The sequence below is a fragment of the Pyxicephalus adspersus genome, chromosome 3 (assembly GCF_032062135.1).
Source record: "Pyxicephalus adspersus chromosome 3, UCB_Pads_2.0, whole genome shotgun sequence".
Classification (NCBI taxonomy): Eukaryota; Metazoa; Chordata; class Amphibia; order Anura; family Pyxicephalidae; genus Pyxicephalus; species Pyxicephalus adspersus.
Window position 1 is genome coordinate 69286405 of NC_092860.1, and position 26089 is coordinate 69312493.

At 39.5% G+C, this 26089-nt stretch overlaps 1 protein-coding gene across 1 annotated transcript in view; it reads right to left on the bottom strand.

The window, feature by feature from the left end:
* Positions 1 to 4586: 4586 nt before the first annotated feature.
* The window catches only part of LOC140326461 (splicing factor Cactin-like), a 47566-nt gene continuing 26063 nt past the window's right edge, over positions 4587 to 26089 (bottom strand). Inside the window, exons 7-10 of the mRNA XM_072405070.1 lie at positions 22880 to 23072; positions 21867 to 21989; positions 16983 to 17266; positions 4587 to 5202 (exon numbers count right to left, since the gene is read on the bottom strand). Of these exons, the coding sequence (XP_072261171.1) occupies positions 4712 to 5202; positions 16983 to 17266; positions 21867 to 21989; positions 22880 to 23072 (1091 nt within the window). The 3' untranslated portion in view covers positions 4587 to 4711. The remainder of the gene's footprint in view (positions 5203 to 16982; positions 17267 to 21866; positions 21990 to 22879; positions 23073 to 26089) is intronic.

Here is a 26089-nt window from a genome sequence, read left to right on the forward strand (position 1 = left end):
TTATTATTAAACAGGATTTATATTGTTGAGCAAAGTGAACGATTCCACAAAGATATGAAGGTCATGGAAGGAGGGTATCAGGGTAGATAGGATGTAAATATGATGGCTGACTATTGGAGCATCCCCCCGGATTGTCCTAACACTGAACAATCCAGGAAAAGCTATAAGCGCAAACTTTTACCTTAACCGCTTACCTGAATAATTTTCTACTGTAAAAAAAAAAAAAAAAAGAGTAACAAATCCTTTGTATGAACAAAAGAAATTTAAATAAACAGTACATTCAAGGTATTGTATTATTTTTTTTCATAAAAATAAGGTAAAATTTGCATGTTTTTTGACAAAACTGGAGGGTACCCTGTATTGTAAAAACTGGATGTGATAGCAAAAAACTGGGGTCGTTTCTGGATTCATCACCCAAAAATTTGTAAAAAAACAAGTGTAGGATCTAACACAACAAAAATGCATTCCCCAGTGTAATCTACATTTATAAAGTGGCAACAATACATAGCACTGTGCATTAAAAAGGGGTGCAGATACAATGACACAGGAGGAAAAAAAGGCACTACCCAAAAGAGCCTAAATCTAAGTGGTGGGGGAAGTAGCACACAGTAGGAAGAGGGATATAAAAAGATGAGTAAACTAGGAGGGCTTAAGAGACAGAAAAATATAGGTAGGCTAGTTTGAAAGTATGGGTTTTTAGGGCTCTTTGAAATGTTGAGAAACTAGGAGCAAGCCTAAAAGGATGAGGAGTGTTTCAGAAAATGGGGCAATCTTGAAATCTTGCATGTGATGAGGGTATGACTGAGGTAGTCATTAAAATAGTGAAGTGAGTGGCTAGGGGTGTATCTTTGTATCTGGTCAGAAAGGTAGGTGGGACAAGAACTGTGAGGGGAATTGACAGCAATGCACAGTAGCTTGAATTTGAAACAAGCTTAGAGAATTGCAAAGGGAGGCAGCAGATGAGAAGGGGGAAGGATGAATAACTCTAGCTCTTGCATTCATAATAGATTACACGCTGACACATAGCCCTCAACACATTTACGCAACCCCGGAGAGACTTGGGTTAGTGGATACCAGAGGCGAGAATGTTATAATAGTCCAGACTAGACATAAGAGCATATACAAGAATTTAGGTGGTCTCTAAGGACAGGTAGGAGCATATTTTGGATAGGCTGCCCAGATGAAAGTGGCAGGACCTGAAAATGTTTTGAAAGTTAATGTTCTGAATGAGTGAAGGAGAGTGCGGACTCAAAAGTGTACCTGAAAAGAGGGTCAATTAACTGTTTTATTAACTTTAAGAAACAAGTCAGATGAGGTCATTTGCCACCTGAGGGAGCTGTTTCAATCGAATAGGCAGGTCGACAGACAGATTTAAGTAGGTAAAGTTGGTGTCCAAATAGTCAGTGAGTCTTTTATGCCACTGTAGGGTGATTCTGATAACCCTCCTCCCATTTCTGCTCTGTTCCATGTGTACAAGTCTTCTGCATGGCAATATTACATTTTTGGCAATATGTACACCTTCCAAATACAAATCTGGGTGGGTGGTATGTTCTGCCTCCTGTGACAGAATTCATAGAAAGAACCCTTCATTATGCCACCAGTATCTCTAGATCTAAGGGGCCTCCTAGGGTGCCAAATCCTGGAACTTGAGACTGAATCCATCTTTATTGCAAGGCAATTCAATCCTAACCTTCAAAATGCTGAACTGAACCACTTCTTTCATTGTAATCTAGTCCCACAAAGTGATCCTCTTACAAGACATAAAAACTCTATACCCATCGAGAAACTTAGTCTGACAAGGTCCTAATAGCCTCTTCCTGCCCTAATATTTTCCTGGATAGCCTAGGTTTAAATCTCGGCCAGGACACTATCTGCATGGAGTTTGCAATGGTTTACCTCCAAGTACTCCAGTTCTTCTCACATTCCAAAAAAAAAAAAAAAACATGCAGCTAGGGTAATTGGCCCCCCACCCCCCAAAAAAAAAAATTGACAAAAGATTGTGAGCCCCTTTGAGGGACAGCTAGTGACATGACTTTGGACGTTGTAGAATGTTGGCGCTCTAAATATATATATATAAATATATATATACATACATATACATACACACACAAACACACACAGAGTTAAGTTCATAAATATTTGGACAGAGACAACTTTTTTCTACTTGGTTCTGTACATTACCACAATTAATTTTAAATGAAACAACAAAAATGCAGTTAGACTGCAGACTTTCAGCTTACTATCTGGGTTATAAGCATCCCGTTACCATGAGCAACCCCCAGTATTATACCACAGTGGGAAAGGTTAAGAACAGAAAGAGGAAGTGGGGGAGGGGCTGAAAATAGAAGCAGTTTGATATCAGACTGGGTCCAGGTGGCATCCATTCAAAATCATGTCCTATGGAACTTGCCCTCGTATGATGGTTCAGTAGGAGGGTATAGTTTCTTCCAAAATCGGGAAACAAAGGATCTGCCAGCATTGACCAGGTGCCTTAAATGGTAAAGTTTTAAAGTATTTTGAAAAAACGTTTCCAATGCAATGCAAAAATCCAGGGAGCGTTTTTTTCTATTTTTCCAGCTTAAGGATGGCTTGTTTTACGTGTATGGAGAGCTCCTTTGGCCATGTTATCTGTTCACTCCAAAATCTTCCACACAAACCCCCCCGCCTCAAATTAACTCCAGGCCCTTTATCTGCTTAATTGATAATGACATAACAAAGAAATTGCCCACACCATCCTATGAAATAGCCTTTAAGTCATATGTCCAATTAGTTTTGAGCCCCTGAAATGAAGAGATTGTGTTAAAAAAAAGCTTTAGTTTCTCACATTTTTATGCAATCTTTTTGTTTAACCCACTGAAATAAAGCTGAAAGTCTGCAGTTCAACTGCATCTACATTGTTTCATTTAAAATTAATTGTGGTAATGTACAGGTTAAAAATTAGAAAAAAAAGTTGTTGGCCAAATATTTATTGACCTAACTGTAAATACTGTGTAATAATAACCTATACCACACTGATCTTAACGGGACAGTGCTTTCTCACGAGGGGAAGGACTGCTTAGCAATTGTGCCAGTTATAAGCCAAGACTTCAAACTGTTCACTAAAGTCTTGGCCATCATATTGTAGTGGATGCATCTATATAGAAATAAGACCAAATCAATTAGAGTTCATGAGGTCTACTACAAAAGTGTCTAACTGGATCCAATTGCTTTGGTTGCTATGCCAATGATGCTGTTGTCTACAAATGCGGAAGAGGCTTTTGATTAAGTGGACTGAATGTTCACGTAACGGACATTGACACGAAGACCTTATAGGAACACTGTTCAAGCAAGCATCCACAAATTTTCTAAAAATTGTATTCCGAATGAACCTGCATTTTTGCATTGCATTAGAAATTGTTTTTCAAAATACTTTAAAACTTTACCACTTAAGACACCTGGTCAATGCTGGTAGACCCTTTGTTTCTCGGTTTTGGAGGAAACTATACCTTACTACTAAACCATCATTAATAACAAGGCAAATTCCATAGGGCATTATTTTTGGAATACAGATGCCACCTGGCCAAGTCTGAGATCAAATTGCTTCTATTTTCAGCCCCTCCCCCACTTCCTTTTTCTGTTCTAAACCTTTCCCACTCTAGTTTAATACTGGGGGTTGTTCATGGTAACGGGATGCTTACAGGGCAGATAATAGGAAGCAGACTCCAAAAGTCCAAAGTAACAACAGTTTTATTTCAGCCCAGTGTTAAAGCACACTCTCCAGCACTTTAAAGTAAAAATAAATAGTGTGGCCCGACTGGGCATCTAGCTACGTCAATGGGTGCCCTGTCGCTCCAACACTCAAAATCAACACTGTTTCACTAACAGTTTTCAAGTCTTGTTTGCCAGCTGGCTTTCCTGGAGCTCTGTCCCCTCTTATGCAGTCTGGAACCCACTCTGGCTCCCTTCTCCTGCCTGGAACCCTCCGGCTGTCCTTCTCAGCCTCGAACTAATCACATCTCTCCCTTGCACCTGAGTGCAGGTGCATATAACCCAAACTCTGATTTGGGTTGGGCCAAGGAACCCACCCTTTCACTCCCTTAGCCGGCTCAAGGGCCCTATTTTTCCCTGGTTTCTTCCTGAAAACCTATACAAACATAATCATGCTCTCTTTCCCTGGAGCCTCTACAACATTATCTCTGCATTTCTTGACATTTTAGGAACACTCTGTCACACCAGATTCTCCACTGGTTCAATCACTTTCTCTCTTTCATTGTAACTTGATCTAGTCTCTTCTAGCTTACTTTTAAATCCTCAATTTCTCTATAAAATTGAAAACCTGTATGTTAAAAAAAGATAATTTTTAGTCTATTTAACAGCAATGATTAGACCAAGACCAAACTTATTGTTTCTTTTGAAGGTTGTTTTATCATAGGATACCTTTCTGTTTACTGTAAATTAATATTATTAATATGACACGTGTTTACTGTATTTGGATTATTTTGCTTATCTGTTGCTGTATGTACTAATACCATTGTGCAAGTCAAAACCTTTTCTTTTAAATAAAGGATGTTTAATATATATATTTAAAAAAAAAAAAAAAACACAAATCAAAATAAAAATACTTTTAATTCTGTGAGCTAAAATGAACACTGGAAACATCTTAGAAAAGAATCATCTGTCTTTTTTTGTATAAAATTGATTAAACCAAATATATTTCCAAATCACAACACAGTTATCTTCTGTACCGATATCTCTTAAAGTGAAACCACAACTGAAAAATACCATTTGAGAACTGGCAGCGAAAACCATGTCGATGGGAATACTCCCACTCACGATTTACTATTTTGAATGCAATGTCTTCATAGGGAGGCCCTGCATGAAACCTTAGAATTGCAAAATCCTTATTGTCATGGCAAGCTTCAAGGAAATATTCAGGAGTGGACCTTTTATCAATCAGATCTGGATAAAAAATATTAAATTTGTAGCCCTGAACAATCTTTGGAGGAGGATTGTCAAAATCATAGTGGGTCTGATTATATTTATTCCACTCAAATCCAGTGTGTACACGATTAAAGAACCGAGGTTTACGAGGTCTGTATTTGTCCGCCCATAGGTAGGCTTTGCTTGTAACTGGAATTTCCACACTAAATTGAGCTTCATCACCATCCATTCCTTCTTTTGCTTTTCGAATAAAGATGTCTTCAGCACTCTCACTGGCATCACCTGAAACAAAGATTTCTAATTACTAAAAAATATTATTGGAAGATGTAACACAGCTATAAGTACAGTATACTCACAATATACTTTCAAACTTAGAATATACTTTGTTGCAGTACATACTACGCTTTTTTCTCAAATGTAAGCATTTATGCTGGATTGGACAGAGAACCAACCATGTAAGCATATAACCATGTTTTAATACCCAAAACAATCTCAAAGGTAGAATTTAAATTTACTGTAGATAGAGTATATCTGGACAAACTAATAGATCAATAAAACTTGTCATTTAAACTGTAGCTAATAAATTTAAAGCCAGTGTGGAAAGGCTGACTTTTTAGTGGGGTACAATCTTTTTGCTAAATATTTTTCACCAAAAACGTAATGGTTGGAGAAGTATTTAAAATAAAAATAAGAGGAAAGTGGAAGTTAAAATATAACTGGGCAGACAAAATTAGGCCCTACCTAATATATATATATATATATATATATATATATATATATATATATATATATATATATATATATATATATATCCCAGTTTGTAATAAATGGACATCTAGTGTAATGTCCTAGGAAAAAAAATTGACCTTGGTTTGACATCAGGGTTTTTAAAGACAAGCTATAATACACTTTACACACAGTGCCGTCTACTGGTGGCAAACAATAATGCACACACACAATTAACTAGCCTAAAAGTGACTGGGTAATAACGTGGATGGAAAAGCAAAATGGCAACATGACAAGAATATTTTAAAAAGGTGTTTATAGATGGCCCGCCCGCACTCCCAACTAGAAATGATAACCTGTTGGACTTAGTCCTAAATAATGCAGAGAATATAAAGGTTCAAGTCAAATCTGGGTAGTATTTAGGGTTTCTTATTTTTTTTAAGGTTGTAAACAAAAAGAACATACTAGAGAGTAGAGAGAGCAGAGCCACATTTCAAAGAACAAAGAACAGAAATAGAGGTGTTTTAAATCAACAGAATACTGCAAAACATATTTCCTTGGTTAAATATATATCTCAAGTCTCATGTTAAAAGAATATGATTAAGTAAAAGACATTTAACCCCCCTAGCAATGTAATTACGGTATGTGCAAATTTCCATGCAAAAAGTGTTCCATGTTTTTGCATGGAAATTTATTTTACATTGTAGGCTATTATTCCTAGGCATAACTCACCTATGTTTAATACATTTATTAATTTAACAATAAACTTTAAATAAAAAACTGTAAAAAAAAAAAAAAAATAATTAATCATATAATGTAACTTTACAGTAGCATATATGTATTATAAAATAATATATATATATATTATAAAATAATATATATATATATATATATATATATTATATGAATATTTCTTTGTACTGGACTCAATACAGCAATTTTGTACTGAATCCAATACAAAAGTACTTAAATTTCCCAGCGATCTGCTCGCTCGCTCCGCCCGCACCAATGTCACCGGGAAACCCTCGGAGATAGTCGTTGCATTATGCGGCTGGAGATCGAGGAGGATGGACGTGTCCCCAGGACCCGCGGGGACCAGCAGGACGCCAGGGGACACCGACAGAACATGGTAAGTGGGGGTTTTTTTTTAGTTTAAAGCAATGCCGAGTGTTACTCAGGGTTACTGCTTTTGGTACACTAAATCCACCCAGAGTCACACTCGGGATTACCGCTAGGGGGGGTTAAAAAATACAGCTTCCAGTTCTGGGGCCCGATGTGTAAAGCAGCAGCTTCAGCTCCCCTGTGATCCTGCGTCCTCCTGACTCTCCTTTACAGTACAGTACCCCGGCAGATACAGCACACTACCGTTCCGCTTGCATGGACCGCTTCGTTTCCACTCCTCCATCTCCCCGGCCGATCCAGCAGAAGACAACAGCTTGGAAGTGCACAGCTTCCAGGATAGCAGACGAGTCTCCGGAGCACATGGAGACAGGATCCAGCCCAGGTAGGGCAAATCCCCCTGCACATGAATGCGTCCCACTAAATTACAAAAAATTGGCACTTGGTGTCTCAACAACTCCAACCCTGCTTGATGCTGATTAAGGAAACGCTGACCCCCACACCTGCAACCAATTACAGATATAGTGGCAAAACATGGGGAAGAACTGCATGAAATGCAGGACGTGTAAGTGATCTGGAGGATAATTTATTAACAGCTCACACCCAACAGCAACAGATGGGAAGCAGTACAATTTATTATCTGAAAAAGTAATTGATATGGAAAATCGCTGACACCAAAATAATATCAGAATCATTGGGCTACCGGAATCATATAAAGCCACTAATTTGCATAAATTCAGCATACATATGCTACCGAAAACTTTGGAACACCTATGAATGTGAAGAGGGCTCACAGAATGGGACCACTCCAACGTAACAAATTATCACAATTGACTATAATCGCCCAGTACTTGGATTTCACTGACAAAATGCAGCGTCTCAAGGCCTATCGGTCTCAAGCCCACTTTTGAGGGTGATAGTAAAGCGCTGCTATTCTCAGATTATTTGACTGAAACCACCAAACAGCGCCGAGTGTTTTCACCAATCTGTAAACAGCTCGTTTCCAAAGGCGTTAAATTTCGCACTTATGTATCCAGCAGCACTGAAAAACAGAGATTTGGGAGGGTCTTCCCTCTGGCCGGTCAGCTTAAACATCTCCCTTTTCACCTAAATCATAATAGGTTGACGCTTCTTCACATTCATGTGTATTACTATGCCACGTGCCTGCAAGTAACTGCTGGGTTCATATTCATAGTGATTAAGGACACTAAGTTAATTTTGTACAGCTAATTTTGAAAGAAGACAAAATTTTCAAAAAAGGTACGCTGATAGTGTGGTGTGAAAATAAAAATTTGCATAAATGTCAGGTACACTCTACTTCAGCTACTCCCATATGTACAACTTTTACGCAGGTGCCCCAATACAAAAAATGTTCCTTCTGGTGAAAAACCTGGTGTAACTTCATTAGCCCATGTACTGGATGACCAAAGAAAATTGATGTCATTCCCTATATTCAAAGTCAAATATGCTCTTCCCTCTCATGATTTTCTATACTATCTACAAATGAAGCACACATCGGTCTGTCTGAAGCTACTCCTAGTGTAACGTTACCACCATCATTAGTAAATTTATTGGGCACTCAATTTCAGATTTATATCCTTTATTGAAGTGTAATGCTGCTGAGGGAGATTCACAGCTAGCTTTTGTATGTCGTTGGGTTACCTTTCTGAACTTACCGTACCCAAACAACTTAGATTTACTGGAGACTAGCTGGGGCCTTGTTAGGAAGCTAACAGGCAGCGAAATATAGAGAGAACTGCAATATAGAATCATACACAGGGCTTGCTATACCTTTGATATGAAGACTAAATCCCTCTTCTATCCCCGGCATTTGACAGCTTGACTAAACATTTTTCCCTTCATATGGCCACATTAGAACATGTGTTGTGGGAATGCCCCAAAATATATGCATTTTGGAGGTCTATTTTTATGTTTACTGAAAGTATGACAAGTCATACTTAGCCCATGTCTCCACTTACTGCTCTTTTTCATCGCCAGCTTCCACTTTCATTGTCTAAACTGGAGCAGCTTTGTATTAGAGCAGCAAAGGATGTATTTTGAAAAATTGGCTAGAACCACGTCCTCCCACACTTTCTCAGATTTTAAACTATTTTCAAACATTTATGGTTAAAGATAAGACAGATGCCATCCAACATCTTGATACTCAACACCTGGATGCCATACTTACGATATACTTTGTCTCTGGAACAATTGAATGGAATAATTGAACTTTTCAGTCATACTGTATGGTATGACACTGGAGCCCAAGGTGCATCCAATAACTAGGTGAGTGTATTAGGGTTTTACTACCATTCTTATCAGGTCATATTGTCATCCATCTAATATTAATAAAAGAATTGTTGAGCTGCATTAAGTTCCCCTACTTAATTTATGTTTCCTATTCCCCCCTTCATTCCCTGATTTTGATAGGTAATAAGAATAAGATAGGAAAGGAATAATAAGAAAGATAAGAAAGGAATTCTTCAATGTAAGGTCTGTGAAAATGTGGAATCAGCTCCCTCAGGAAGTAGTTTCAGCAACTACTATAGATTGCTTTAAGAAAAAGCTGGATGCTTTTGTGGAAGCACAGAATATAACTAGGTATTAATGCTTTAAAGTAAAGATAACAGAGACAGTTGATACAGGGAACATCCGATTGGTTCATGGAATCAGGAAGGATTTTTTTCTTTCCCTGTTGAAGCCAAATTGTAGCAGGGTTTCTTTGCCTTCCTCTGGACCAACTATGTCCATAGGGTTTTATATCTGGGATAAGTTCATTTCCCTGGTGGTTAAACTTGATGGACTATTTTTTCAACCTAACCTACTATGTATACACTTCCTCATGCCCGGAACCCACTGCTGCTTGAAATACTGCTAGGTCTGAAAAAGCCTAGCAGCTACTGCCTGTTACCAATATCAGGTTCCTAGCAGTTGCCAGTAGTCACTCGGGAACAGTAAATGCCAGTGTATTACTGCTAATGTAAACTAAGCCGAACTTGTTACACTACATTCATTACATTATAACACTACGGCATGGGATTACACTCTTAACAAAATATAAAACACTAGGAGGTTGAGACACGGCAATGAACAGTTGGGGCATAATACAAAAGATGGAAAAATTGGTTATACTAACAGGGCAGGCATTGAAAATTTGGAACAAAGTATAGTGGGTAGGTAGTACACTGACACAATAATAGGGGTTACTGCATACCTATGGAATAAACTACTAGGAACACTAAATTTGCTGTGTCTTGCCCTGCCAACTTTGGACCACCCGGCTGAAAAAAATAATTTCTAGGGAGAACACTGTGTTGGCAGGTCTATCATTTGTAAGACAAACGTGCTTTTGACAACCTGTTTGAGCACATCCTATTAAGGTTTTATATGGGTAGACTGGAAATCTATTTCGTGAGACTTGTTGCATGCAGGTGCATGTTGGAACAGTATAGATTTATGCAACCTGGCATATTATGGTATTTTCTTTTATAGCCTTCTACAAAACAGAGGAGTTACTGTAGAAGTATGTTTTGCATACAGTGGTATATTTGTAGGTAAAGGAAATGGCTAATATTGGCCATTTCTAATCTGACATAAAGCAAATGTGGTACCTATCTTTAAAAAGGGAACAAAGTCATTACCAAGTAGATACAGACCTGAAAGTTTCACTATGGTTGGAAACAAACATACTAGGGAATTTGATATAGAAGCACATTAACCTCCTGGGCGGTAACCCCGAGTGTGACTCGGGTAGAAAAAAAAACATGCTAAAAGCGGTAACCGAGTCACACTCAGGGTAGGTAAACCTATGGGATAAAATAGTAAATCGAGTCTTACCTGATCCGCATCCCGCGTCGTCTTTCGCATCTTCTATCTTCCTATGCGTCTTCTTACTTGCTCCTCCGGCATCTTCTGCATCCGATGAGTCACCTGGAAGTTCCCGGTGACGTCGGTGCATACGTTGCTGGCGGGGTGGGAACTTCAAAATCAATTTGTATTGCATTCAATACAGCCGAAAAGGTCATTGCCGTAAATTGACATGAATGTCAAAAACTGCTCATTGCTCAAGGAACCTCTAGTAAACAACAGGTTGGTAATGAAATACAGTGGGGTTCAGTGTTGGGAGCCTTACATTTTAACATTTTTATAAATTATAAAGAGTTTGGGAATAACTCCCCTGGCGGTATTCCCGAGTGTGGCTCGGGGTTAATTTTATGTACCAAAAGCGGAAACCCCGAGCCACACTCAGGGTAGCATTGTAAAGATCCTACCTGCTCCCCATGATCCAGCGGCGTCCTCCAGCGATGCCGGCCAGGTTCTGTGTCCCCTGGCATCGCATCCCCGGTGTGATCGATGGGATGCGTGAAGCGTCGGTACGCTGGGGAGGCGTGGCCTGGCAGGAAATTTAAAAGCAGATTACATTGTAATCTGCTTTTAACACATTGATCACAGTAATAAAGTGATAAAAAACAAATCCAAATAATAAATAATTATTACTAATTTAACAACAATATTGCACCCTTGTTTGGACAGATTCCAGTGTTTTAAATTTGATTAATGTAACAAATCTATTGTTATATTAATTTAACATTTTTTATAATTATTCAAAGTTCTCCCCAGAGGTTTTTAGCCGGTTGCTCCGCCCGGCTGATTTGAATACCCCGCCCAGCTCTCGGCAGCTCTCATCCTCAGATGCACGGATCTCAGTGAGAGTGCTCTGTGTCATCCGTTCAGAGAATTGCTGCCGATGAGAGGTGAGCACACAGCTCAGCCTTCATGTGAAGGAGACACAGGCAGCCCCGCCCCCATCTCATAGCACGAGCTCTGCCTGTGAAATGTATCCACCTCTAGCTCTGCGTGTCATTCTGCATCCTCATAGCTCTCTGTGTACAAACCTCCGTATCTCCTAATATGTATGTCACAATGACTTGTAATTTTCAGGGTATACAGGGGACCCTCATAGATACTAGTTACTACAATTTCAGGCCCCCAGATTTAAAGAATTTCAAGATATGGGGGTCACAAATGTAAAACGTTATGAAAATTAAACTTTGGGGTTGCTGTTTCAGAGAAAAGTACAACTAGGAGTCCTAAATTGAAAGTGCAAATTGGGGACCCCGGGGGCCACTAACATAGCAAGGAGCATTGGGGTGGGGCCCCTAAATATATACCTACCTGTCACAAATCTATACATATGAGACTACTGTCTGCTTCTCTTCTTTGTACACCAATTTCTCTGAGGTGGGAGGTACAAAACTGAAAATATAGGTGCAAGTGGCGGGCACATTCTCACCTTACAATCTCATTACTACGGCATCATTAGAACATAAAACACTCTGCCCATTAAAATGGGCTTCCCTGCCCTGTTATACATTCCTGTCCACTTATCTAACATTCTGAACTTCAATCGGGGAATGGGGAGGTGTAAGAAACCAAAAATATAGGTACAAGTGGGGAACATCTGTGAATAACATCCCCTAAAACTTCATCACTATGGCATTATTAGAAAATGAACTCTGCCCACTAAATTTTATTGAGGTTGAGGTACAGGAAGGGTACAGTCATGTGTAACAAGGAAGTGCATTTTGATGGACATTTTTTTTTTAAATTATGTAATGATGCCATGGTGATGAAAGGTGATCGTCACACGTGTCTCCCACTTCCACCTATATTTTTGTTTCCCTGCACCTCTTAATTCTGGAGAAATTGGAGTCTGACGTACGATGCAGACAGATATGTTTAACAGAGAAGGCAGCACATTTTGCTGGGTAGAGATTTATGTTCTCATAATGCCATACTAATTACATTTTATAAGGGTTTAGCCACAAGTGTCCCCCACTTGCACCTACAGTTTCAGTTTCCTATCCCTCAAGTTAATACAACCAATGGTTTAGGAGATCTGAAGGTTTGAACACAGCGAGTTGTTAGGCTGCAGAATATGACAAGCAGCTTTTACACTCACATAGCGATCACACTGCGCTGCCGATGACATTACACACTGCGGATAAATGTCACAGACAGTGTTTTTATATAGAATATGGGCAGTGATGAGGGGGGTCACTGTCTGTCTTGTCTCCATCTGATATCACATGCATGATGCTATTAAAGCATCACAACAATTCTAACATTATATTAAAGAGTGACTTTCTCTGGTATGTATGGAAAAATGTGCGTTTTTTGTTTTTACACGTTTGTGGAGAGGACCTCTCCCCCTTCATTCTTTACTGCCATTTCGGTAAAGACCGAAGGAGAAATCCGCAGCCTCCTGGAATATTTGTGTCACATATCCCAAGAGGTTCTGCACTGCTCCTTGTGTGCATGCACCTTCAGAGGCTTTCGTATAATGTAAAAAAAAGTGTTCAATCTAATGCGCAGTGCAAGGCCGCACTTGGATGTACAAGTGAGCATCACAGAGAAGGTGGAAGCTGAGCCAGCATGGGCCTGCTGAGCTAATTTTGTAAAAGAATCAAGTAAAAAAAAAATGTTTTCACAAAAGTTCACTTTAACTAATTATAGACACAGGAGAACATCTGAAGTTAGGCTGAATTCACACCGGCAGTAAGGTTACAAAAACACAAACGTCCCAGCATTGCAAAATGGAGATTACAGGATAAACTTGAGAGGAGTCCCCTGGTAACTAAGCAGACAGTTATTGGGATAGATATGGAAAGATGGATTAAAGTAGTTAGAGGAAGTGGTAGGAGCTACAAAAAAGGAAAGCCAACCCTGTGTTCGAGTACCCTAATAAATTTGCAAAGTTATGTGAAGATGTGCATGTGGAAAACTCAGGAGGTGGCAGCCTTAGATGTTACAGCTTTCCCAAACAGTGATGAGAGCAGCCCATCTAGTAGGGGTGGGAAAGGCAATGCAGAAAGGCTTAGACAATTGTTTGTAATATGGCATTATATATTCAGGTGGACTGATAGTTTTTTGGCTTCAACCAAATGGTTTGCTGTCTCCCTGGTGCCAGAGTCCGGAATTTGGTGGACCAAGTGTACAAATTCCTGGAAGGGTCTGGCCATGACCCAGCTGTCTCGCTTCATGTTAGATCCAATGACAGGATAACATGGAGGATGGATGATCCTTAGATATCAGTTTAAAGAACTAGGTTTCAAGTTAAAAAGAAGGACATCTAAGATTATTTTTTGTGGAAAATTGCCTGTGCCATGCACAACACAGGAAAGGCAGTGGGAGTTTAGAAAGCTAAAAGCATGGCTTAAGTCCTGGTGTAAAAGGGAAGGATTTGGATTCCTAGAGCAATGGGATAACTTTTCATTGGGGTACAACCTATGGGCCTGGGATGATTTGCACCTAAATGGAAGCAGGGTCTGCTGTGCTAGGGGAAAAATGTACGGAATGGTGGAGGAATACTTAAACTAGGACAGAGGGGGTGTGGGACAGTCAAGGTGGCAAAAGGTTAGATAGGGGTAGAGTCACCAGTGGAGGGTGGAATGGGGATAGCTGGGGGAAGAATTATGGATAAATATAAGGATTTTCCCATATTACACACAAACATTGAAGTGTGCAGTACTTTATGTACTGAAATACAAAAGGATTTGGCAAACTGCTGGTAAATGCAGCAACGGTTTATAGACTCACCAATGCTAGAAGTCTGGCAATTAAACAAGGAAGTTGGAAGCCTTAATGAATGAAGCGCATTATGACTTAAGTTGGTATTGTTGGTTTTGTCCTTCACATGACTGGGCTTTAGCATTATCAAGACAGTAAATCTAAAGCTACGTACACACTTCCAATTATTATCGTTGGAAAACGAACGACGAACGATCCTGCACGATATCTACGAACGATCGTATAGCACCGATCCTGCACATAGAGATAACGACACGATCGTTCGTAGATATTGTACACACAATAGATACGATCATTTGAGCGATAGAGGAACTATGTGCACGACAGGAAAGTGAACGAACGTTCGTTCATAACGCATGCTCAGGGCATGGCGATCAACGAACGACGTACACACGAACGATGTCAACGATCGTCGTCCAATCCGATCCGCCGGTCCGGTCGTTCGTTTCCAACGTCTTTCCTCGTTCGTCGGCGTCGTTGGTTACTTTTTTACAAACGATTTTTTGCCCAATCGATCGTTCTTCGTTCGTTTTGAACGATAAAAATTGGAAGTGTGTACGCACCTTAAAAGGTGGTGGTGTCTGTCTGGGAGATGATCTGAAAGTGAAATTGCTGATGGAGCATGTGATTATGTTGAGACAAAAAAAATGGGGGAAAAAAACCCAAATTTTTTCATCATATAAAAGGGGCAAAGTCACCACTTATATAATGTTAAAATGTGATAATGCTTTAAGAGCCCCATGCATGTGACATCCAGCTGGGGCAGGACAAAAAAAAAAATCATTGACATTTATTCACCCAAGTGTGCATGTACGATGACATCATCAGCAGCCAAGTGTGATAGCTGTGTGTGTTAAAGCTGCTTGTCATATTCTTCAGCCTAACGGCTCACTGTGATCAAACCTCCATATCTCCTAAACTGTTGGTTGTAACAACTTGAAAGTTTCAGGGTACACAGGGGACCCTCATAGCTACTGGTAACCAAAACCTTTGAAGAATTTCAAGATATGAGGGTAACAAGTTTAAAAACTTGTGAACATTGAACATTGTGGTTGCTGTTTCAAAGCCAAGTGCATCTAGGAGCCCAAAATTGAAAATGCTAATTTAGGGACCTTTGGGGCCACTAACATAGCAAAAAGATTTGGGTTGGGGCCCCTAAATTTTGTATCTACCTTCACAAAACTATAACTGTTATATTATGCTACCCTTTCTGCTTCTGTTCTTTGAACCCCAATACATCTGGAATGGGGTGTAGGAAACTGAAAATGTAAATGCAAGTGGGGGACACATGTATACCCCCCTAAAATTTAATTAGCATGGCAACATTAGAACATAAAACACATCTCCCCACCATAACACCCTGCCTGTCCTGTTACACTTAACTGTCAACTTCCCTACCTTGAATCCTAATTTCTCTAGAAAGCAGCAGTGAAATAAAAATATAGGTGCAAGTTGGGGACACTTGTGGGTAAAACCCCCAAACTTTCAACCCCATGGCATTACTACAACATAAATTCTACCCATTAAAACGCACCTCCCTGTTACACATGACTGTACCCTACCAGTAACTAAACACCAATTTAATTTTGATGGGCAGACTTTTTTGTTCCAATGATGCCAAAGTGATGAAATTTTGTGGGGTGTAATCCACAGACATTCCCTACACATTTTCAGTTGCACATTCCAGCGAAATTTGGGTTTAGATGTTAGAATCGGGTAGTAATTTGGAACTGTGTTTTTTGATGGTGGAGTTTTTCTCACGTTCAGATGATGCCATAGTAATGAAATTTTAGTGGGGTGGGGGGGGGGGGGGGGTGGTGTGTGTGTTCAAAACCACATTTTTGGTTTTGAACACACCACCAACTTCAGGGGAATTGTGTGGGGGACTTAAATTACGGCTACTACTAACTTTGAGAGACCTTTGTGCACCCTGACAATTTTAGGTCAGGACCAATGGTTTAGGAGAAGGTTTCCACACAGTAAGTTGTAAGGCTTGAGAATATGACATACAGCATTCACACACACTGCTATTATACTGTGCTACCGTTGATGTCATTACACAAGCCCATTTGGGGCAAATACATTTTACACACAGCTCAAACTAGAAAATGGGAGTGGGACTGCTTGTTTCCCGATCTCATTCTAGCTGTGCTGTTTTCCCCCTTCCACCTCTTAGCAGCAATTGGATTAGAGCTGGGCAGGGAAGGCACTGCAGCTGGCACTCCACCCACTAGAAAGGGGCTGGGGCTATGCATGATATACATTTAAATATTGGAGTCTGATATAGGGCCCCCCAGTGCAAAACAAGTGATAAATAATCAACTACTAAAACCTATATGGCTAATGTTTAAAGAAACCATACAGAATAAGAAAAGGGAATTCCATAAATACAACAATGAAAGATCACTTTATCATCTGAAAATTATACAATATATAACAAAAAATTTAAAAAGGAAATCAATGTGCAAAAAAGTGGACCCAATATCATCCATACCATTCTTTGTTTTTTTCACTTGAATAATTACCCACTTTCTAGACATTAGGTTTCATGACATCTACTCATACCATACTCATACAGTGTAGATACAATATTTGTTTTAAAACTGTGTAAGACATTCATATCTTACCTGTTACTTGCAGCTGTTGTCTACACAATACCAGTCTCTGTTGATCTTCCTCAAAGTCTACTATATGTGCATCAAAGGGCAGCTCCTGGTTGGTTAATAGCTTAGGACTGTACCTGCCAGCATCATAATCACTGAGGCTTTGCTGTATAAGATCTTCTTCTAAAAGCACAGACTCCCCACATTCATCTTTGCCTTCCCCTTCTGGCACAGTTCCAGATTCCTCAGGTACTGAAACAGTAGAAGATGGACCAGGCTGCTCCAAGACAGGCTCATCTTTAACTAACCTAGAAAAAAAAAAGCAAACAAAACAAAAAAAAATAATCATACAAATATTAGTCTTTAATGGCCTATAGAAACCCATGAACAAGAATAATGAATCTATGAACATAAATATTTATAGCCCATCTTCTAGCATAATCTATCTTCTGCCAAACCCTTCCACCAACCACACTGCAACATCCTTTACCTGGTTTAAAAAGATAAATTCAAATATTTTCCTATTTTTTTGGAATCATGGATCCTATGCTGACCAGTTAACAATGGTCCTTCCTCTTTATTGTTAGAGGAATAAACTATTGGACAGCACATAGGAATTGTGCACAGGGCAAGTAGGCAGTGAGATGAGCATTTAAAGAAAGAACCAGCCTAAAGTTAAAGGTAAAGAGAAGACCCAGTGGAAACTGGAATGTCACAAAACAGATGCTTAAAGTAAAAAGGCTAATTAGAATTTGTAAGAGGAGAGGTTAACAACAGCAGTAGTATTTCAGCTATCAAAGGATTTTTTTGTTTTTAATGCGGTCTAAGTAGTAATAGTAGGTCCCACATACTACTAAAAACTTTGAAGATACCATAATTTACTAAAAGGGGACCAAAACTAAGATGTAAAAAAGAGCAACTAAGGGTTCTCACTACGCAATCCAACTGTACACATCAACAGCCAATTTAAATCAAAAAAACAAATTACTTCACAAAAGTACTCTATATACAAGTATGATACAAAGTATAGGAAGTCAAAGAACTACCGAGGAATGACAGGGTTAACAGAATAGAGATCCCAGCTACAGGAAAAAATGGGGACAGCCAATCAAAAACAACAAATAAATTTGACAGATTTATGCAGGAAACTTTTACCCCAATAGACTAGCATCTGTCACAACTAAGCCACTATATTATTATCATTTTACCTTATAAAAGCCAAACTTACATAGGAAGTCAGATTTTTTTTTTTCCCCCTATTTTTGCCCTGCAAAGTCCAGGAATAATGACATTACATTTTTTTGGTAATATGGACTCCAACAACATATCCATGACACTACATCACAGACTTCACACATTCTCAAAAGTGGAATATTCCCATGGCCAAAAGCCATTCCCATACTGGAAACATTCACTGAGGGCTTCAAACACGGTAAAGAGAAATTCTGGGAAAGCTAGAAAAGAGATTCAAAACTTACTTCAGAAGGGGCAAAAGACCATCAAGTCACAGATATACCAATAAAGCAATTGCTGTTGTCATTACGAACACAACTAATTATTTTAGGCTGCACACAGACAGCTATCTAATATATGCTATTACTGCACACAAAAAAAATATCTGTGGATTACTATTAAAACGGTTGAGGTGAAGAATTAAGGATTTCTCATCCAATTTCCAGAATCAGATAAACTTGCATAGTAAAGACAATCCCAGGGTGGTGTGCTTCAACAAGCCCCTAAGATCCAGGAAAATGGTGGACACATCAATAAACCTAGCCAATGAGGTGCTAACCCCCAGCAATGGGAAAAAAAAAAATCACTAATGTACCGTACCATGGGCCCATTCACACATGACTTTTTATGCAGCGGTGCCAATTGCAGATTAATGCGTCATTTGCTTAGTCAAAATAAATAGGTAGCAACCCAGCAGATAATGGATAAAAAAAAGGTTCTGTTTTTTTTTTACTTGATAGTTTTTTATTAATGGGGAAACAAATGTATGATACCACATTGGATGCTGGAATTGCCATCAAGATGACTACAGTTGTTTTATTGAACATGTATTGTGCCTCCGAGGGAATGATCTAAATTAAACTGATGAAAATATTCCAGCAGTTTGATTTATTGCATGACTGGAAAGTCCACTTCCATAAACCTATGCCAGGCACAACTAGTGTCAAGGCTGTCTAGAAATAGGTAGAGGGGGTGTGGCTTAATCGCCCTTCCAGATGACAGCTGAATAACTGAGTTCCTGAACCAACCCATGTACCGGAGGAACTTAACAGAAGATGGGCAACAGACGCCAGCAAAAAGAACCCAGAGGTACTGGGGCATGTGCCACACTGACCACTGTCGGAATTTCTGGAGCTCCATCCCAGGCTTTTTTGTGTCAGGCACAGCAGCACTGGGCTCTGGATCCAAGATTGAGCCCCACAACCGGGACACAAGTGGAGAGGAACAGGAAGCATCTCCCTCTCCCATACGGACATTCCCACTATCCCCAAGGGATAGGTTCTCCAGGATTGCATTTCTGAGGTCAGCAAGGCATTGCAGACTGCGCAAGAGCACAATGTCAAGGACCCCCTGGATATGTCCTCCATGGAGGGTGCCCAGCCTCCACCTCTTCTTACACAACCCTTAAGGGTGAAGCCGCACACAAAAGAGGACATCACCAGCCTGCCACAGTGAGTCCCCCTCAGGGGCCTAAACAACCTGCCACCCCTCAATCGCCCAGTCATCAAGATGCCCTGCCATTAGTCCCATGATATGGGAGCCGCTATCTCTTGCTCCTCTTTGTCACTGGGGAAAGGGAGATTCACGGCCTTGGCCCTACAGGGGGAGGACAGAGGGCCGACTCAGGAATACCCACAGGTGCACCTATAGACTCAGCGTTATGGAGGGACTAAAGAGGACTTCCACAGGCTAGTTCTGGAAGTTAAAGAGGCATGCAGGAAGGATATTATTATTCTCCACACAGATTTACGTGCCTTGGCACATATGGTGGAATCTGTGGATACTGAGCCTCAGGCAGCTAAGGGTATGATTACATAAATTCAAGAACATGTCTCCTCCCAAGCAGTTACTGTGTGTGTTCGTTCCTGTTTTTTCTCTTTTCCAAACTGGACTTAGAGCTGCCCACTCTCCCTCAGATTCAATAAAAGCAAAGCAAAACAACGTTTTTATATTTAAGATATCAATGAAAAGTTGACAAACGTTACTGGCCTATGTGACTTACTCACTTCTTTAGATTCAACAGCAGATTTATTTTATTGCTCTTGTTCAACCCTTGTTCAAAGAAAAATTATGTCTTTTTTAAGCGCAGCACCACTCCTTAAATTCTTCATTGCCTAGGCGATCAAGAATAAATAGCCATGAGGAGGCCCTTGGCTGCTCCTTCTGCCCATGGCCGAGCATCCCGGATACCGGGATGATGCGGGACCCGATGGAATAAACCCCCCAACCAGTGAACTGAACTGTGGGATTGAAGTGTGATTTTTTTGGGGTTTACTTCCACTTTAACCTTATTTCAATGAAATCTAGAAATAATCTGATTCATTGGAGGTGAATGGTTATTCTCTGGCTTCATGAGACTTTGGAACCCAGGGTGCTTTTATCTTTTGCTGTGTATGACATGTTGCCCTGCCTTGGAAGGCCCTGATTCAAGTACTATTTTTCTATATTTTTTTTCCATGTGTAGGGCAAGAGGGAGTCATTGCACTATAAACAATTAAGCTGTGCATTACTGAAGATTGGTGAGCTACATAAAACAACAGACATTGAATTTGGAGAAGTGAAGTTTAAGGACAAGAAGGCAGAGTGTACAACAGTACTACAGAGGGAAGGTAGAGAAAACTCAGGAGAAGAGGATAAAGACCAGCAAAGACATCTTGCAAAGAAAGGCAACATGCAAAACTTATGGCACTGACCCAAAAGCAAAAAAGCCACACCTACACCAGCTGCCTGACAAGAAATGGATAAAAGACACAGCCCACATACTGGAAACTGACCCTAAAAATGTTGGAGGCTACAGCAGCAGCGGCAATCACTAAAAGCAAATGCTTAGCTTAGGGTTAAAACTCTTCATCTGCCAAATCTGTGGTGATTGTGAGCCTCGAATCACAAAGATTAGGCTAGGACAACAGTTGTGCAAAATCCCTGCCCAAAACCCCCATGATGACAATACTGCTCTAGCTTTGCATTTGAGGATGTTACAGACCCTTGGGATTTGACATCCTCTACAAAAGTTGACTTTGATCACATAGAACCATTGGTCAGGTTAAATAATACTTGGAATCCTTTGTGCAGGATAGTACAAAATATCACTGATAAAATCAAGAATTAACTAACTTACTAGACCAGAACTATTTCAGGTTGCTTGGATCTCTAGACATTGGGTGATATCTCAACACAAACATACCACACCTGTGTGCACATAAAGTGTAAATGTATTAATGTCAGCTAGAATTACCTCTAGAAAGTTGGAGGAGAAACACTGGCTTGTCTGTTACCCAGACTTGTGTGACCAACCATTGGCACTATCATCTCATCCAACAGATTATCAGAGGAAGATTGAGGACCAAGTAGACCAAAGAAAATTTAGTATAGTTATTGTTAATGCAGTACACAGTTCTAGTAAAAACAGGGGAAAATAAAAAGAATAAGGAAAAAGTAGTGCACTGCCATGAAGTAGAGGATACATATTGCTTTTTAAAATGTGCAGCTTGGCATTATCTTGAAACATTGGTTATGCCAATGCAGCAAACATGTTTTTACTTACCACTGCATAGTGTAAATAGACAAGCCAAACAAGCATCTAGGCTTCTAAAAGTATGAAAAGTTATCATGTTCTGGGTGTAAAATTTCATAATATATAAATGTAATGCAGTAGAAAAAAAAATTTAACTGCACCTTTCACTTGGACTGCACGGCTCTTGTTTTACAATAGGGAACAAAGGCTCACTTTCAACACCTTGCTCTTGTTTGAGCTTGAACAGTTTCTGGCGCAGAATATCCTGGTGCCTTTCTCTAAGCCTGGAAAGAACAGAGAGCAAAATTAGAATTCCCCCTTTTTTTTTTTGCAAAGGACTCTCTTTTATCGCTATTACATTTTTCAAGAAGCAGGTAGAAGCAGGCATTTCTGACTTGCATACTTTATTTGTCTAATAGTAGGACTTGATGGACTTTTTTTTTTTTTTTACTTGACTATGCATCCCCATTTACTTATTCTGACACACAAGACATGCTACAGAGTATTCCCTGGAAGACTTAGTACAGTTAAACAAGAACCTTCAGGGGGTAAAAACAAGAGAGGTCCCATAAAATGATTCCATCAGTTCGGACACTTGCTTCCAGAAACTCTGAATGTGGGCCAATGTATCCTGGTTGCTACAGCCTCTCCAGCACAATATAATATAATATAATCCAGCCTCTCCAGCAGGATATTATATAGTTGGGACACTACATATGAAGATCTGTGCTCTGGTTCCAAAAGATTTTCAATAGGATTTAAAGTGGAGAGGTCTCCGATCGGGATAGGCAAGGAGGAAATAAAGTGGTCAAATTGGACATATTGCCAATTGTATATCAGGAGAAAGGAGTCAGAAGGTATTATCTCCTGTAAAGGAAATTGGGTTTAATTGCTTCTGCCTTCCTTCTGGTGATGTCAACATTCAGGATTGTGGTTTAACTGTGATCTCAGTTTTTGTCAAACTGCATATCAGATCAAAAACACAGAAACCGTGTTTAATGGAGGGAGACATAGACCTGTTAATTTTTATCCATAAACATTAAGACAGCCCTTTACTGAAATGTCAGGTGTAAAAGTTACATGGTGGAAGCCCAACAGTGAATGGAAAAACATCAAAAATATAGTGCACCACATGTTTTTACACACACATTTGAAATACACAGGTTTGATTTACCTGGCTCTTGCCATGTAAGCACGGAGCTGCTGTAAGAGACTTTCCCAATATCCAATGTCTAGGTTTGGTCCTCCTGCCCTAATTCTGCTCTCAATTCCTTGAGAAATGACCTGAAGCTGACTGTAGGTCTTCCCTTTAAACACAGCTTGTACATCTGTGCAGACGGAGATATTTACACCTTCCCTCCTTTCTCCTGAAACAGACAAAACAAAATTTTTACTGCTTAGTTAAATATGCAAATTGATTTTTTAGAGAGATGATGTAATGTTCATTCTTATGCAGATACAGGGCAGCTATATTCTCCAAGTATACCAATGCATTCTGAAATTAGGCAATCACTTTTCGTACAGTTTATAGTAGGTTTCGGTTAAGACTGTAGGTCTCCACAAAAGCTTTCCTACCTAAAGCCTGAATTCCACCTTAAGAATATAGGGGGGGATCTGAATGAAAAGCAATCCTTGGGAGTTAAAATGTTTATACAGGCTTATTAATGAACAGTGTACCGTTTATTATTCAACCAAGACTGTTGATTATTAAAAAAACAAAACAAAACACAAAAGGTGATAAAAGAATACTGCTAATTTATAATATATGTAGTTGTGCTCATAAGATTACATACCCCGGCAGCATTTGTAAAATACCGACCATTGTTTAAAAAGTATGATTGATCACGAGGAAACATTCCTTTTGATTAGGAAACGTTCTTACTTCTCAAAGCAATTTAGTATCCCATATGTAAAATAACAGCCATTGTTTAAAAAGTATGATTGATCACGAGGAAACATTCCTTTTGATTAGGAAATGTTCTTACTTCTCAAAGCAATTTAGTATTGCATATTTGTGTTCATCCTTTTTAAATCAATATTATAAGTGGAATTTTTACACTTGTGTGTGTGCAACTTAATCCCTAACATTTACTAATTGACACACATAGGTTCCAATTAAGGCAAAGTGTCAGTGTAAAAACAGTGAATTTAAAGTCTTCAAAAGAGCACTGACTGCTGGATACCGAGCCGCATAAGGGAAAACAAAAAACGTAATAGACCTGAAAGAAAATGACGTTTGAATTATACAGGCAAATAACATTATATATCTAGAGCTTTGAAAATGCCTGTCAGTTTCCAAACCCTTTAAAAGTGGGAAAAGAATTAGGTAGACCACCCATGTTTTCAGCCTCAACTGCCAGGACAATTTGTTCAGAGGCAAAAGAAAATTCCACCATCCACTAGCTAAAATAAAGCACCTGATTTATGAAAGCTCTCCAACAATGGAGAAGATAGACCATCATGAGAGATTCTAGGTAATACGGCAAACCTGGAATGGATCTGGTCCAGGATTAAAAAATTTTGCCAACTAATAGCAAGTGATCTATTCCAGGTTTGATGGATCACCCAGGTTCTCCCATGCTGGTTAAAAAAGCCATAAAAAAAAAAAAAAAAACAACAAGAAAAAAAAGGAAAGGGGCATTCCAAAAAAAATAAAAATGAAGGTTCGCTTTCATCATTTGAAAACTACAACGAATATAACAAGATATGCACAAAGAAAATTAGGTGCGCATTTAAAATAAACAAGTTACAAAAGAAGGAACGATAAATCAATTTTTTTTTAAAAAAAGCATAGTTCTCTGAAGCTCTTGGTGGGCAGAGCACCTGGCTGTGGTGCCTCCCCCACCTGCCTTTTACCAGAAACTCAAACCCTCTGAACGGAGGACTTTCTTTGCTTTTTTTTTTTTTAAAGAATGGAAAAAAATTGATTTTGTTTTTACACTTTTTTTTGGGAGGACCTCTCCCCTTAAGGTCTTTACTTCCATAGTTGTAAGGACTAAAGCGAAAACTCCACAGCATCCTGGGATATTTGTGTCACATATCCCAAGAGGCTGTGGGCTGCTCCTTCTGCACATGCATCTTCAGAGACTTTCTTATAACGCAACAACAAAAAAGTGCTCAATCTCATGCATGTGCATGCGGCGCTGGATGTAACAGTGAGCATTAGAAAAAAGGGGGAAGCTGAGCCAGCATGGGACTAGCTGGGCTCGTTTTCTGAATGCATCAAGTGAAAAAAAAAGTTTTCACTAATATAGCCTCAGGGGCACATCTGAAGAGTTAGGCTGAATTCAGTAAGGTTACATTTGCCCCTTCCTCATGCCCGAAGTACTGCTGCTTAAAAAACTGCTAGATTGGGAAAAATCCAGCAGGTACTGTCTGTTACCAATCCCAGATGCCGCTGGCAACATATGCAGCTGGTGTAGACACAGGCAGCTTAGCAGGAAGCAGGCAGTGTGAAGGAGATGAGGGCTTCAATATTTTTTCATAAATAGTAAATTCTGGGGGTGGTGCCGGCGGGAATTTATTATTGCTGCTCGCATCACCCGGAAGATGTGATGCACAATGCAGAAGTCCTGCATTGTGCTTCGCATCTCCCTGGAGATGTGAGCAGCAGCGTTGGTGGATACAGGGGGTGAGCCAGGGCAGGACATCGCCATTCGCATCACCCGGAAGATGTGACATCTTCCTGGTGATACAAGTTGTGATGTAATCGGGGGGTGAGGCCGGGCAGCAATGTAATCTGCTTTTAAATGTTTTTTACTGTAAAAAAAAAAACACTACACAACATATAATAAACAAAAAAGTACATATTTTAGTGCACCAAACATCTTTGCCCAGTGCCTTGATTTACATTTGCCCACTGTTATCCCTGACCTTTTGACATTTTTTGATAAGTTACATTGTTGTGGTAATTTCATTGTTTTTTACAATTATTATATTATAATTAATGATTAGAATATATTAAATGCAATTGTCATACCCGGGAGTTAATCCTTTGAAATTACAGGCCCACAATACCGTGTTTCCCCGAAAGTAAGACCTACCCCGAAAATAAGACCTAGCACTTTTCCCCCAACCTGCCCTAATATAAGACCTACCCTGAAAATAAGACCTAGTAGAAAAATAAAAAAAAAAAATAAAAAAATAAAAGCAAACATAAATTAAAACAGTACTCACCGAGCGGGAGACAGCGGGCGTACACACAGCGGGCTAACACACAGCCACACAAGCCGATGCTTTCCTTGTAGTTCCGGCTCCTGTCACAGGCGGAGTGATATTACATGCACTTCGCCTGTCAGAAGCTGAAGTGCATGTAACCAGGCTAGTTCTAATGAGCCCTTAAAAATGTGTTAAAAAAAAAAATTAAAATAATATACTCACCTGA